Raw genomic sequence first — 15,203 nt, forward strand, 5'->3', positions numbered from 1 at the left:
TCTGAAGTTCTGAATGACTGAACATTTGTTAGAGCAGGGGTCCCCAACCCTTCAGTCTGATGCGTGTGTGCAGAGCCCTGTGGGGCTGCCAGTGTGGACCGGATTGCAGGATCTGGGCCTGTATTATTTTTATCTTCAGCGTGTTCCCTTTGAAATAGAAAGTGTGGGCCACCATAGGAGCCTACACGGGCTGTTCTGAGTGGAGGCCCAGTGCTGGGACCTGCGAGGAGTCGTAGTGGCTTAGCTTGTTGCACTCTGCACTACTTGCCTGGTGGGCACACTTTGAGGCTACAGCAACCTTTGCTCCCCATAGCATAAATGGAAAGAAGGAGGCAGAGATAGAGGGAGAAGGAAAGGCCAGAAGGGACAATAGAAGAGGGGGGATGAGAGTTATGTCCGTTTGGGACACCAGGGGTGGGCATAGAGTGGATCTCTGAGAACAGGGCCTACCCAGGGCACAAATCCAGGCACCGCCAGGCTGGGATAAGGGAGACAGACAGCAGGCATGGGCGTGGTAGGTGGGATACAGTGGATGGAAGGGAAGATAGAAGCAGGCAGGCATTTTCCCGTTCTGCTAGGGGACAGGGGCAGTGCCTGCTACATCCTTCCTGCTACTGAGAAACAGAGAGAAGCTGTAAACTACCTTAAGCGCAGCTTCCTCCTGCAGCCCCCTTCTCTGCCCTGGCCCGGCCCCTCGCCCGGCCAAATCCGCTCCAGTGTCTCCTTCCCCTCCCTGTTCTGGCGCCCCCCCCACCCCCTTTATCCTCTTCCCCCCTCCAGCTCTCCTCGCTGTCCCCTCCCCTCCCGGGGGCGTTGCGCTCCCCTCCATTGGAGCCGCGGCCGCTCTGTCTGCGGGGAGGAGCCGCCCCCTGAATAGACCCTTCCACTCCGGGGCGGGCACCGGGACGCTCGGCAGCGGCGCGGAGCTCGGCTCGTAGCGCGTCCTTCCAGTCCGGTCCCGCGCTCATGGTTAGTGCCCCTACCCGGGTACCGAGCAGGGTCTGGCGGCGCAGCTCGGGTAGGGTGCATGAGCAGTCTCCTCCTCCCCCGGCCCGGCGGGCTGCCCAGGGACATGGCTGGGGGACTGGACCCCCCGCCCCGGCCCTGAGCACAGGGAGCCGAGGGGCCCAGCAGGCTCGGCTGCTTCCTACTGCTGCGAGCCCCAGTCTGGCTGCCGCGGGAGAAGGGGGCGCTGGTGACGGGACGAAATAGGCTGGACTGGAGGATACATGTAAGCGGAGCGCACGGGCTGGGGTGTCTGGCCCGGCCATGGTCCCTCGGACCCTCTCCGCCGTGGGTGCTTAGCGTGACGAGGGACGTAGCCAGGAGGGCCGGGACTAGGGGCTCACGGCAGCACTTGCTGGGTCCCTAGCTCGCGTCCGCAGTCGGTGGGGCTTTCGCCTTGTGTAGTACCCAGCCTGCGCTGGGCGCACGGCGAGAAAGGAGCCCGGCGCTCCGTGCCAGCCAACAGGGAGGCCAGGGCTCGCCTCTGTATCGCGGGCTGGTCCTTGCGCCGTTAGACTTTAATTATAACTCCTCCTCCCCGCTATTTTGGGAGGCTAGAATGTGGTACCAGAATTAGCTTTGGGCGCTGGAGCGTGGCAGATGGTACAAGTCTCCTCCCACCTGGATATAAACTAGCCAGAGTTGTGTCTTGATGGCATCTCTGTGTGCAGGTGTGTGTGTGTGCATTCACTCGTGTACCAGTACGTACATATCTGTGATGTATGTATTTGCATGTGACTTTTTAAAAGGATGTTTTCTTAGGCCACTTTGTTTGAAAATAATTGGTCTTGTTTGCACTGGGGGGTGAAATTTATTTCCTCTCTGATGTGTTGGCATTTTTCCTTGAGACCTGGACAGCTGTGCAGCTGAAACTGACTTGAAAAAAAGCTACATATAGCATGAAATACTAGCTAAATATTCCCCTGTGTATTATATATACACATACATGTCGTGAATGTGTGCTTGAGGGGAATTAATTGCACTTATTTTCATGTGCTAGTTGCACATGGTCATCCCAAATGAATGAAAATAGAAAGTTAGTTGCCCTCCCAGCCATCAGTGCTATTCATATCACAACAGAGAGCTGCTAAAGACATAGTACTAAATTCAGCTCTGGTTTAGTGGCTTAAAACTTTGTTGAAGTAGAGTTGTACTTCTTTGGCCCATAAACATTTTCCTCTAAACACAGTGGTACACTTTAATGGTCTCTGTCCCCAAAATGATGCATTGATGTGACATGCATACATCACTCCTGGGAATAGTCAAATCCTGAATGTGACACACCTCCCCGTTGACTTTGTTTTCCTTGCTTTGTGCATCAGATATTGGGAAATTCCAATGTTTATTTTGGGCTACTGTTCTGTGTTTGGGGGGAAGCAATGGTATATCACAGTGCCGTCATAAACTGGGTTCATAAGTGGTTGCCACACAGTGCTGTTTGCGACCTTCCCTTTGCTATCATAGAATCATAGGGTATTTTTTTTTCTCTTTCAGGTTTGTTTATTTTGTGGCTGTGAGAGCAGGTATGGGACCTGAAAAAACTTGAGTGGCTTTTTTTTTTTTTTTTAAGCTGACTTGATTTCAATTTGATGATACCCCTCTAAACAAAGTGAAAGTAAGATCTGTATTGTATTCCTGGCTGTGAGAGCTGGAATCTTAGTGCCCCTGGGTTGTACAAAAAACACACTTGTGTCCACATGAGCAGGACCGTGGGGTAAAGGGAATGTGTCCCATTAATGTTTTGGGGGAGGTCCGGATTGTTGTTGTCTCAAGTTGCAGTGGGGGAGGTTTAGATTGGATATTAGGAAAAACTTTTTCACTATGAGGGTGGTGAAACACTGGAATGCATTACCTAGGGAGGTGGTAGAATCTCCTTCCTTAGAGGTTTTTAAGGTCAGGCTTGACAAAGCCCTGGCTGGGATGATTTAACTGGGAATTGGTCCTGCTTCGAGCAGGGGGTTGGACTAGATGACCTTCTGGGGTCCCTTCCAACCCTGATATTCTATGATTCTATGCTCCTTTTCCAGTGTTCTTGGAAATTAAAGTGAGGAAATGTGATCATCACAACTAAAGTGTTGGCACTAGCTATATTTTGTTACCCCTTCTCCACTCCCCACCACTTTTATCTTTCTTGGTGTTGGATTGCATTGGAGCCAGAAATCAGGGTTCTGTAAGGTGGTGATTTATCTTTGAATTTCCTGGAGTGGAGGAAGTCACACAAAGGGCTGGGGCTAGAGCATGGAGGGAGACCCCATGAATGATAATCCAAATCCCAGGGAATAGGGAGGCAGGGGAATGCAGGCTAGTCCTTGAATGTTTAGAAACAGGGAACAGATTGTTTTAAGAGGGGGATTTGCCCACCCCCTCCCAAGTACAGCACTGATTACATACTGGGGAGCTTTTAGTAAAGAGCCAGGCATGTAATTCTGAGTCTCCAAATGATCTGTAAACCCAGCTGTCAGGGTTTATACAATCCCAGGATTTCTACATGAGACTTTCTTTTTTTGTTAAAAAGCCAAGGAGCATTGAAAGCTTGTTGGAGTTTGTGTTCAGAAGTGATTTCCCCAAACTCCACTCTCTGCTGTAGGAACCACCTGTTTCTTTAAAGCTCCTTGTCCCTGACTTTCTGCCCCTGTTTCCGCTTTTCTGTGTCTAATGTGGCTGGATTGAGGCAGGTTGGAGAAAAGGCTCCTTGCTCACCTCCTGTGGTTCTTCCCCTGACACTTCCCCCTTCTTCTAGCCTGTTGTTAGAGATCAGATAAGCTTGTGACTCCAGTGGAAGGGATGGGGCTTTGATTAGTTTGTCTATAAGTTGGAGTTCTGCAGAAGATGTCTTTCTCTCCGTGCATCTTGGAATGGTGGGAGCCATATGTTCAGGAGTAGATTTGAGGATCCTTATAAAACTTTTAATGAAATGGACTGGTGGTGTCTGTTAGTTTACTAAACCCTCCAAGGGCAGTAGATTATGGGAAGCTGCTGCTTTCTTGGTCACCAGCAGCAGAGAGGCTTATATGCGAATGGTGGTGGGAGAGAGCTTCAGGGTCTACTGAGAGTGGATGGGAAGGCAGGGTTAGGCTGTTCCCAAGAGACTTCATTGGAGAAAGTGTAAAACTCACACCCAGGCTGTGTGAGATGCTGCCTGGTGACAGGGCAGAGGCTGCTTTTCATCTGTTCACATAGGTGTGACCATGACTTTCTGCTCCATCCTTGTAGGTAGAAAAACCCCAAACTTCCTCCCAGAGACAACTGCAGAGCAGCAAGTTGAACTGATCATGAGCTATAGAGACCATGCTGATAGTTGTGTTAGAAATGCTTCGCTACTTAGGGAGTGACTGGAGTCTAGTAGTCTAGCAAGGAAATTAGAAGTTAAGACTCCAGCTCTGCCATTGACTGTGTGTCCCTTGGGCCATTTTATACTTAGCCTATCTATGCTCTTGCTTAACTAAGGCATGAATTGGTTTTAGGGTCTAATCATCAGGTCTGGAATAAACAGATTCCCTAAAGCCACAAATCCCTGCAGGGCTAGCTCAGCCTGTCTTCCTGATTTGGATAAATCAAGTTCCATGCAGCCTGCTGTGTGTGAAACACACTAGACCTTAAATAGCAAGGCCTGATCAGCCCTGCATGGACAGTAAAGGTCCCATGGCACTTTCTGTAAAGTTTTTGTCCAACATTTTCCCTCCCCCACTGCCACGTGCTATTTCGGTCCTATCCCTGTGAAGGTGACCACATCTCAGTTTATGCCCATAAAGTGTGTTGGGACCCTCTGCCAAGCACTATGGATGTGGAAACGGTTCTCTCATTATGGTCGTTAAAAGGAGGAGTGCGTATTTCCCAAGTAGAATAGACCTGGAGTAATAGGATTATTAAAGTCACTGGGTCGGAGGCATGGGGCACTATCTGTGAGCTCTATTTGCCAGGGCTCGGTGGGGGGACATGTTGCCATATGTGTGTAATGATTGTGGGGAAGAGCAGTGTCTTATTTTCTCATCTCCAGTTTTCTGCATAGATAGTGCTGGTGCAACTGTCTTTCTTACACCATGCAGGGGAAGGGGGGGGGAAGGGGGGCTCCTGAGCAGCATTGCAATAGTTGTGTCTGTGGTGGATGCAGCTTGGCACTGCATTGTAATATAGCAGAACAGCTGCATTTTCCAAGAGGAAGATCAGATATTACAGTGGGGAGCTCCCCAAGTATTCCAGCATTGGGGGGCGGGGGTGGGGAGAGGAAGTGCTGTATGCACTGTAGACCTGGGAGCTCTATCCCTATGCTGTGGTGAATCCAGACAATGTGTCAATGCTGCTGTAGTCCTAGCTACTATTTCCCCACATCTGGACACTAATATAAAAGCTATGACTGTCTGAGCACTGGAGAGAAGGCAGGAATCCCCAGGTGCAGCTCTAGGTTACTGGCACACAGCTTGCTACCCTCCCCGCACCATTTTGTTTCTTAATATTTATTTTTCTGTTCCTTTTTTTTTCCTGGGTTTTTTTTAACACAATCTTTGTGCTTTGGGGGCTTTCCCCCTTTTCCTTCTTTGTTTGCCCGATCTGAGCCTTTGTTTTTTCTAGCCTCAATCCATGACCTCAGGTACAGGTTATACCAAAAACCCCAGGCTTCAAACCATGCCAGACCTGGCACAGCTCTTTGCCCTGAAGCAATGGACATTAAAACTGCCTCTGCTGCCTTGGGGTGACTCATGTGCCCTCCAAATGTAAGGTCTGTTCAAGTTTTAAAAGCAGATCTTGAAAGCTTAGGGAGAACAGGATGAACTTGCTACTGATGGAGCATTCTCTGAGACTGCTATAGACCACCGGACCAGGGGGATGAGGTGGATGAGGCTTTCTTCCGGCAGCTCGCGGAAGCTACTAGATCGCATGCCCTGGTTCTCATGGGTGACTTTAATTTTCCTGATATCTGCTGGGAGAGCAGTACAGCAGTGCATAGACAATCCAGGAAGTTTTTGGAAAGCGTTAGGGGACAATTTCCTGGTGCAAGTGCTAGAGGAGCCAACTAGGGGGGGAGCTTTTCTTGACCTGCTGCTCACAAACCGGGAAGAATTAGTAGGAGAAGCAAAAGTGGATGGGAATCTGGGAGGCAGTGACCATGAGTTGGTTGAGTTCAGGATCCTGACACAGGGAAGAAAGGTAAGCAGCAGGATACGGACCCTGGACTTCAGGAAAGCAGACTTCGACTCCCTCAGGGAACGGATGGGTAGGATCCCCTGGGGGACTAACATGAAGGGGAAAGGAGTCCAGGAGAGCTGGCTGTATTTCAAGGAATCCCTGTTGAGGTTACAGGGACAAACCATCCCACTGTGTCGAAAGAATAGTAAGTATGGCAGGCGACCAGCTTGGCTTAACGGTGAAATCCTAGCAGATCTTAAGCATAAAAAAGAAGCTTACAAGAAGTGGAAGGTTGGACATATGACCAGGGAAGAGTATAAAAATATTGCTCGGGCATGTAGGAATGAAATTAGGAGGGCCAAATCGCACCTGGAGCTGCAGCTAGCGAGAGATGTTAAGAGTAACAAGAAGGGTTTCTTCAGGTATGTTGGCAACAAGAAGAAAGCCAAGGAAAGTGTGGGCCCCTTACTGAATGAGGGAGGCAACCTAGTGACGGAGGATGTGGAAAAAGCTAATGTACTCAATGCTTTTTTGCCTCTGTCTTCACTAACAAGGTCAGCTCCCAGACTGCTGTGCTGGGCATCACAACATGGGGAATAGATGGCCAGCCCTCTGTGGAGAAAGAGGTGGTTAGGGACTATTTAGAAAAACTGGATGTGCACAAGTCCATGGGGCCGGATGAGTTGCATCTGAGAGTACTAAAGGAACTGGCGTCTGTGATTGCAGAGCCATTGGCCATTATCTTTGAAAACTCGTGGCAAACGGGGGAAGTCCCGGATGACTGGAAAAAGGCTAATGTAGTGCCAATCTTTAAAAAAGGGAAGAAGGAGGATCCTGGGAACTACAGGCCAGTAAGCCTCACTTCAGTCCCTGGAAAAATCATGGAGCAGGTCCTCAAAGAATCAATCCTGAAGCACTTACATGAGAGGAAAGTGATCAGGAACAGTCAGCATGGATTCACCAAGGGAAGGTCATGCCTGACTAATCTAATCGCCTTCTATGATGAGATTACTGGTTGTGTGGATGAAGGGAAAGCAGTGGATGTATTGTATCTTGACTTTAGCAAAGCTTTTGACACGGTCTCCCACAGTATTCTTGTCAGCAAGTTAAGGAAGTATGGGCTGGATGAATGCACTATAAGGTGGGTAGAAAGTTGGCTAGATTGTCGGGCTCAAAGGGTAGTGATCAATGGCTCCATGTCTAGTTGGCAGCCGGTGTCAAGTGGAGTGCCCCAGGGGTCGGTCCTGGGGCCGGTTTTGTTCAATATCTTCATAAATGATCTGGAGGATGGTGTGGATTGCACTCTCAGCAAATTTGCGGCTGATACTAAACTGAGAGGAGTGGTAGATACGCTGGAGGGCAGGGATAGGATACAGAGGGACCTAGACAAATTGGAGGATTGGGCCAAAAGAAATCTGATGAGGTTCAATAAGGATAAGTGCAGGGTCCTGCACTTAGGACGGAAGAACCCAATGCACCGCTACAGACTAGGGACCGAATGGCTAGGCAGCAGTTCTGCGGAAAAGGACCTAGGGGTGACAGTGGACGAGAAGCTGGATATGAGCCAGCAGTGTGCCCTTGTTGCCAAGAAGGCCAATGGCATTTTGAGATGTATAAGTAGAGGCATAGCGAGCAGATCGAGGGACGTGATCGTCCCCCTCTATTTGACATTGGTGAGGTCTCATCTGGAGTACTGTGTCCAGTTTTGGGCCCCACACTACAAGAAGGATGTGGATAAATTGGAGAGAGTCCAGCGAAGGGCAACAAAAATGATTAGGGGTCTAGAACACATGACTTATGAGGAGAGGCTGAGGGAGCTGGGATTGTTTAGTCTGCAGAAGAGAAGAATGAGGGGGGATTTGATAGCTGCTTTCAACTACCTGAGAGGTAGTTCCAGAGAGGATGGTTCTAGACTATTCTCAGTGGTGGAAGAGGACAGAACAAGGAGTAATGGTCTCAAGTTGCAGTGGGGGAGGTTTAGGTTGGATGTTAGGAAAAACTTTTTCACTAGGAGGGTGGTGAAACACTGGAATGCGTTGCCTAGGGAGGTGGTGGAATCTCCTTCCTTAGAAGTTTTTAAGGTCAGGCTTGACAAAGCCCTGGCTGGGATGATTTAATTGGGTATGGGTCCTGCTTTTGAGCAGGGGGTTGGACTAGATGACCTCCTGAGGTCCCTTCCAACCCTGATATTCTATGATTCTATGAGACTCATGGGGTCTGAATCCCCTCACCCACTTCCTGTACTTCAGCTCCAGGTGCTCAGACAACTTCTTTCATCATTGTGGCTGCAGTGGTAAGCAAAGACCTTGGGGGCCATTTAGAACTATCTAGACCTTCAACAAAGAAGAAATCCCCTCTCCAGAACAGTAGGGGAAAATCACCGTCTCAGGAGACCTCATGTCCTGGCATGGGTATTGTTGAGGTGCCCATTTAAGGAGACCAAAGCCCTGAGGTAAGTGGGGAAGTGGGATACCGGGAGGAAGCATGAGCAGGAGCCTGCGAGAGGGGAGGGCTCCTGCCTCATACTGAGAAAGAGGGATGATCAGCGAGTTATCTCAGGTGCCTATACACAAATGCAAGAAGCCTGGGAAAGAAACAGGGAGAACTGGAAGTCCTGGCACAGTCAAGGAATTATGATGTGACTGGAATAACAGAGACTTGGTGGGATAACTCACATGACTGGGGTACTGTCATGGATGGATATAAACTGTTCAGGAAGGACAGGCAGGGCAGAAAAGGTGGGGGAGTTGCATTGTATGTAAGGGAGCAGTTTGACTGCTCAGAGCTCAAGTATGAAACTGCAGAAAAACCTGAGAGTCTCTGGCTTAAGTTTAGAAGTGTGAGCAACAAGGGTGATGTCGTGGTGGGAGTCTGCCATAGACCACTGGACCGGGGGATGAGGTGGACGAGGCTTTCTTCCGGCAACTCACAGAAGTTACTAGATCGCAGGCCCTGGTTCTCATGGGAGACTTCAATCACTGTTATCTGCTGGGAGAGCAATACAGCGGTGCACAGACAATCCAGGAAGTTTTTGGAAAGTGTAGGGGACAATTTCCTGGTGCAAGTGCTGGAGGAACCAACTAGGGGCAGAGCTTTTCTTGACCTGCTGCTCACAAACCGGGAAGAATTAGTAGGGGAAGCAAAAGTGGATGGGAACCTGGGAGGCAGTGACCATGAGATGGTAGAGTTCAGGATCCTGACACAAGGAAGAAAGGAAAACAGCAGAATACGGACCGTGGACTTCAGAAAAGTAGACTTTGACTCCCTCAGGGAACTGATGGGCAGGATCCCCTGGGAGGATAACATGAGGGGGAAAGGAGTCCAGGAGAGCTGGCTGTATTTTAAAGAATCCTTATTGAGGTTACAGGGACAAACCATCCCGATGTGTAGAAAGAATAGTCAATATGGCAGGCGACCAGCTTGGCTTCACAGTGAAATCCTTGCTGATCTTAAACACAAAAAAGAAGCTTAGAAGGAGTGGAAGATTGGACAAATGACCAAGGAAGAGTATAAAAATATTGCTCAGGCATGCAGGAGTGAAATCAGGAAGGCCAAATCACACTTGGAGGTGCAGCTAGCAAGGGATGTTAAGAGTAACAAGAAGGGTTTCTTCAGGTATGTTAGCAACAAGAAGAAAGTCAAGGGAAGCGTGGGCCCCTTACTGAATGAGGGAGGCAACCTAGTGACAGAGGATGTGGAAAAAGCTAATGTACTCAATGCTTTTTTTGCCTCTGTCTTCACGAACAAGGTCAGCTCCCAGACTACTGCACTGGGCAGCACAGCATGGGGAGGAGGTGACCAGCCCTCTGTGGAGAAAGAAGTGGATCAGGACTATTTAGAAAAGCTGGACGAGCACAAGCCCATGGGGCCGGATGCGCTGCATCCAAGAGTGCTAAAGGAGTTGGCGGATGTGATTGCAGAGCCATTGGCCGTTATCTTTGAAAACTCATGGTGATCGGGGGAAGTCCCGGATGATTGGAAAAAGGCTAATATAGTGCCCATCTTTAAAAAAGGGAAGGAGGAGGATCCTGGGAACTACAGGCCAGTCAGCCTCACCTCAGTCCCTGGAAAAATCATGGAGCAGGTCCTCAAGAAATCCATTCTGAAGCACTTAGAGGAGAGGACAGTGATCAGGAACAGTCAGCATGGATTCACCAAGGGCAAGTCATGCCTGACTAATCGAATTGCCTTCTATGACGAGATAACTGGCTCTGTGGATGAGGGGAAAGCAGTGGACGTGTTGTTCCTTGACTTTAGCAAAGCTTTTGACACGGTCTCCCACAGTATTCTTGCCAGCAAGTTAAAGAAGTATGGGCTGGATGAATGGACTATAAGGTGGATAGAAAGATGGCTAGATCGTTGGGCTCAACGGGTAGCGATCAATGGCTCCATGTCTAGTTGGCAGCCGGGATCAAGTGGAGCGCCCCAAGGGTTGGTCCAGTATCTTCATTAATGATCTGGAGGATGGTGTGGATTGCACCCTCAGCAAGTTTTCAGATGACACTAAACTGGGAGGAGAGGTAGATATGCTGGAGGGTAGGGATAGGATACAGAGGGACCCAGACAAATTAAAGGATTGAGCCAAAAGAAATATGATGAGGTTCAACAAGGACAAGTGCAGAGTCCTGCACTTAGGACGGAAGAACCCAACGCACCGTTACAGACTAGGGACCGAATGGCTCGGCAGCAGTTCTGCAGAAAAGGACCTAGGGGTTACAGTGGACGAGAAGCTGGATATGAGTCAACAGTGTGCCCTTGTTGCCAAGAAGGCCAATGGCATTTTGGGATGTATAAGTAGGGGCATTGCCAGCAGATTGAGGGACGCGATCGTTCCCCTCTATTCGACACTGGTGAGGCCTCATCTGGAGTCCTGTGTCCAGGTTTGGGTCCCACACTACAAGAAGGATGTGGACAAATTGGAGAGAGTCCAGCGGAGGGCAACACAAATGATATGGGGACTGGAACGCATGACTTTTGAGGAGAGGCTGAGGGAACTGGGATTGTTTAGTCTGCAGAAGAGAAGAATGAGGCGGGATTTGATAGCTGCTTTCAACTACCTGAAAGGGGGTTCCAAAGAGGATGGCTCTAGACTGTTCTCCGTGGTAGCAGATGACAGAACGAGGAGCAATGATGTCAAGTTGCAGTGGGGGAGATTTAGGTTGGATATTAGGAAAAACTTTTTCACTGGGAGAGTGGTGAAACACTGGAATGTGTTACCTAGGGTGGTGGTAGAATCTCCTTTCTTCGAGGTTTTTAAGGTCAGGCTTGACAAAGCCCTGGCTGGGATGATTTAGTTGGGGATTGGTCCTGCTTTGAGCAGGGGGTTGGACTAGATGACCTCCTGAGGTCTCTTCCAACCCTGATATTCTATGATTATGATTTCCTCTGGTACTGAGATCTTGGCACTGGATAAAAAGATTACACCATGTACTGAGAATCACATCCAGTAAACAGCCTGGAGCGGTACCAGTATCAGTACTGGACTCAGTGCCTTCAAAACACAAGGACTCTTCTAAATCCAAACTGAAATCATCATCAGTTACAATGTCTTGGAGAACGCATGGACTACACTTTGGTACTATCTTCAATATCTCCTGATGTACTGATTCCAGAGTACCCAGTACTGTCCAGGGTCCTCTTCCATAAGGAATGTGAGTTACCATTGCTGAGTGGTACCGAACGACATTCCCAGCTGGTACTGACTTACATCCTGGAGTCGACCCTTCCATCTGCATCGACGACTCATCCTTTGGTGCTGATACAGCCACTGGTTCCACACCAACCTTTTGAGGGTACTGAGAGGGTCTTCCAGTTAGTACTGACATATTATCTGGAATTCCCTTAGCAGCCAACACCTCAGCCCTCAGTACTGATGCAGTTGCAGGACTCATCATGTTACCAGCACAAATACTGTTACCGGCACCGTTTTCTCCTCCTGCCCTGATGGTCATGGGTGAGAACACCTCATCTGATTCTGAGGTGTCTATACAAGGCTTCTCTACCTTTTCATTTCAGCCACCCCTCCTTGAAGTGCACCCTGAGGAAGAAACTCCCAGCAGGAAGTGTACCCAGCAATACTGGCAAGAATAACTTTTCAGGTCCAACCCCCTTCCCTTATGCCCCACCACAGTGGGGATTTTGGAACCAGGGGGCCCCTTATGGCAAGCTCTTCCACAGGGTTCCATTGTGTAAGAGGTCATGCCAAGAGCACCAAGCCCAGGTCCTTTTCTGCAGGAGTTGCTTACAGAGGAGCAAGAGCCAGCTGGGGAAGAATAAGTGCCTCCTTCCGATAAATCTGCCTCCTCACCAGACGCCTAACTCTCTGGGTGTTGAGGTGGTTAATGAATGAAACGGACAACATTGTTGCCGCTTAACACCATCTGACAGGGAACTGAAATGGCTAGATCTCCTTGGCTGCAAAAGCTACTCCTTGGCCTCATTGCAGTTCAAAGGAGCCAGTTGCCAAACCCTGAGGGCAAAATATGATTTTACGAATTATTCAAATTTTTCATCTTTTGTTGAATATCTGCCACAGAACAAGAGGGAACAATTTCAGCTCCTCATAAAAGAAAGCCATAAAATCATCAAGGCTTCTCTCCAGGCCTTTCTTAATGCTGCCAATACAGCTGCAAGTTCCATGGCTATGGCAGTAGTTGTGTGTGGTGCATCTTGGCTGCAGTCTTTGGCCTCCGCCATAAGGTACAAAATGCATCAAGGACCTTACCTTTGAAGGACCTAAGTTGTGCAGCAGCCCCAGGGGTGGGTCCCTTCATTCTCCTGAAGATGCCCAGGTGATACCACAATAACTGGGCATTTATATACTTGTGACAAATTAAATTAAAAATATAGTAGATCATAGACAGCTCAGTGGTCTCATCTAGTCTACTGCCAGCTCACGAGACTGACAACCCTACAGGAAGAAGCCCAGATTCACTGAAAAGGAGCCGTCCTCCACAGTGACACTGCAGTTGGCAACGTCCTCAAAACAACCATTTTGACCCATTAGTTGAAGGCCACGAACTGTTTTCCTCTCTGGATCCCACATCGCACCTATTCCCCCTTCCACCCTTACAGGTATCGTCTCTCCCATTGTCTGTCTTCCTGGGAGCTCATTACTTTGGACAGATGGATGCTGGAGGTGATTTCTATAGGCTATTCCATCCAGTTCACCACCTTCTCACCCTCTCTCCCCAACCCTCTTCAGAGACCCACTCATTAGTGTCTGATATCAGGGGGTTGGTTCAAAGCACAACTGGGATCTCCTGAAGTGTTAAGAGGCCTGTCCGTCTGATGTAATTGCTGCTGAGTTCGGCAGTTTGGCACTGTCAAGGTTCCTTCTCCACTCTGAACTCTAGGGTACAGATGTGGGGACCTGCATGAAAGACCCCCTAAGCTTATTGTTACCAGCTTAGGTTAAATGCTGCCACCACCAAAGTGTTACACAAAGAACAGGGGAAGTGCCCACTTGGAAATGTCTCCCCCCACGAAATATTCCCCCAAGCACTACACCCCCTTTCCTAGGGAAGGCTTGATACAAATCCTCACCAATTTGCGTAGGTGAACACAGACCCAAACCCTTGGATCTTAAGAACAATGAAAAAGCAATCAGGTTCTTAAAAGAGAATTTTAATGGTATGGATGGTAAATACCTTACAGGGTAATCAGATTCAAAACATAGAGAATCCCTTGAGGCAAAACCTTAAGTTAAAAAAGACACAAAAACAGGAATATACATTCCCTTCAGCACAACTTATTTTATCAGCCATTTAAACAAAACAGAATCTAACGCATATCTAACTAGATTGCTTACTAACTCTTTACAGGAGTTCTGACCTGCATTCCTGCTCTGGTCCTGGCAAAAGCATCACACAGACAGAGAGAACCCTTTGTTTCCTCCCGCTCCAGCTTTGAAAGTATTTTGTCTCCTCATTGGTCATTTTGGTCAGGTGCCAGCGAGCTTATTTTAGCTTCTTAACCCTTTACAGGTGAAAGGGTTTTTCCTCTGGCCAGGAGGGATTTAAAGGTGTTTACCCTTCCCTTTATATTTATGACAGGCACCCATGGTGCATTCACTGCCTCCTCTGACTAGGGTGCAGTGCCCTTGGCCTCCCATAGCAGTGTGTCCAACCAAGTCTCAGTCAAGTCTTGTGTGCTCTGCTGAGATAGCTCCCTCTACAGTCCGGGCCGGCAAGCTGGCCTGGACTTTCCTGGCAGAAAGCTGATTTTGCCCTCTCTCATTTGGTGGGCTTGGGTTGGAGGACCCAGAGGTGTTTTGATCTGGGCTTTCAGACCAACCCCAAATCTTATAAGGGACTAGTTAACATCTGTACTGGCTCCATGCCAGTGCCACAGATAGGTAGAGGTTCCTGCTTGGGCTCCTCTCTGCCCCAATCCTTGGTGCGAATTCTTCCACTGGCATGTTCTGTGCGCGATGATAGCCTGAACATGAATAGCTAGGTGCTCTGTAGAGCTTCCTCCCTTCCCTTCGCGGTGTTGAGTGTCTGTTCTAACCCTGCTGCTCAGGCCCACAGCACCCACTGGGGGGAAAAGGGGAGCATCCCAGACCCCCTCCTTCTCCTATGATTGTTTTTCCCTGCACATCTCGCTCCCCTTGCACATCGCACTCCCCCAAGATAGAAGTTCCTTCCCTCCTATATGAATGAAGAACCATCCCCTGGAGGGAGGTATTTTCAGCCCTGGCTGAAGCTGAAGAGCAAGGTTCCCCAGGGGATTGGCAAAGTGCTTCAAAGCTAGGCGTGTCTGAGTAGCATTCCAGCTCCTTCCCCTCCCACTGCAGGTCACACAGACATGTTCTGCAATGTGTTTCTTGCTCAACACAGAAAAGGGGAGAGAAGCTGATCCTAGGAATGCCGCCCCCGTCAGTGCTCTGGGATGGGGTCACACATGGTGGTGCATTGCTTGCCGGCCTATGACTTTGGGGTACCATGTGGCAGCATTCTGTCTGGTGCTCAGTGCTAGCCTGGGTCTGTAGCGCTGGAACAACATCTCTGAGAGCCATGCCTATGGGCAGAGAGCTGACCTGGGCACCGGGTTTCCTGCTATTTGGCTTTAAG

At 49.1% G+C, this 15,203-nt stretch overlaps 1 protein-coding gene across 22 annotated transcripts in view; it reads left to right on the forward strand.

The window, feature by feature from the left end:
• The window catches only part of PHLDB1 (pleckstrin homology like domain family B member 1), a 142,259-nt gene that overhangs the window by 45,558 nt on the left and 81,498 nt on the right, over positions 1 to 15,203 (forward strand). Inside the window, exon 1 of one of the 22 annotated variants that reach the window (XM_048827300.2) lies at positions 876 to 969. The exons of 19 other annotated variants lie outside the window; for them this stretch is intronic. Coding sequence is in view for 1 of the 3 variants with exons in the window: in XM_075122230.1 (XP_074978331.1) it covers positions 967 to 1,018 (52 nt within the window). In the remaining 2 variants the exon portion in view is untranslated. Of the gene's footprint in view, positions 1 to 875; positions 1,019 to 1,061; positions 1,232 to 15,203 lie in introns of those variants that run through there. 2 more of the 22 variants (XM_075122230.1, XM_048827301.2) reach the window with 2 other exon arrangements.

This window comes from Caretta caretta, chromosome 22, assembly GCF_965140235.1.
Source record: "Caretta caretta isolate rCarCar2 chromosome 22, rCarCar1.hap1, whole genome shotgun sequence".
In the NCBI taxonomy this organism is placed as follows: domain Eukaryota; kingdom Metazoa; phylum Chordata; order Testudines; family Cheloniidae; genus Caretta; species Caretta caretta.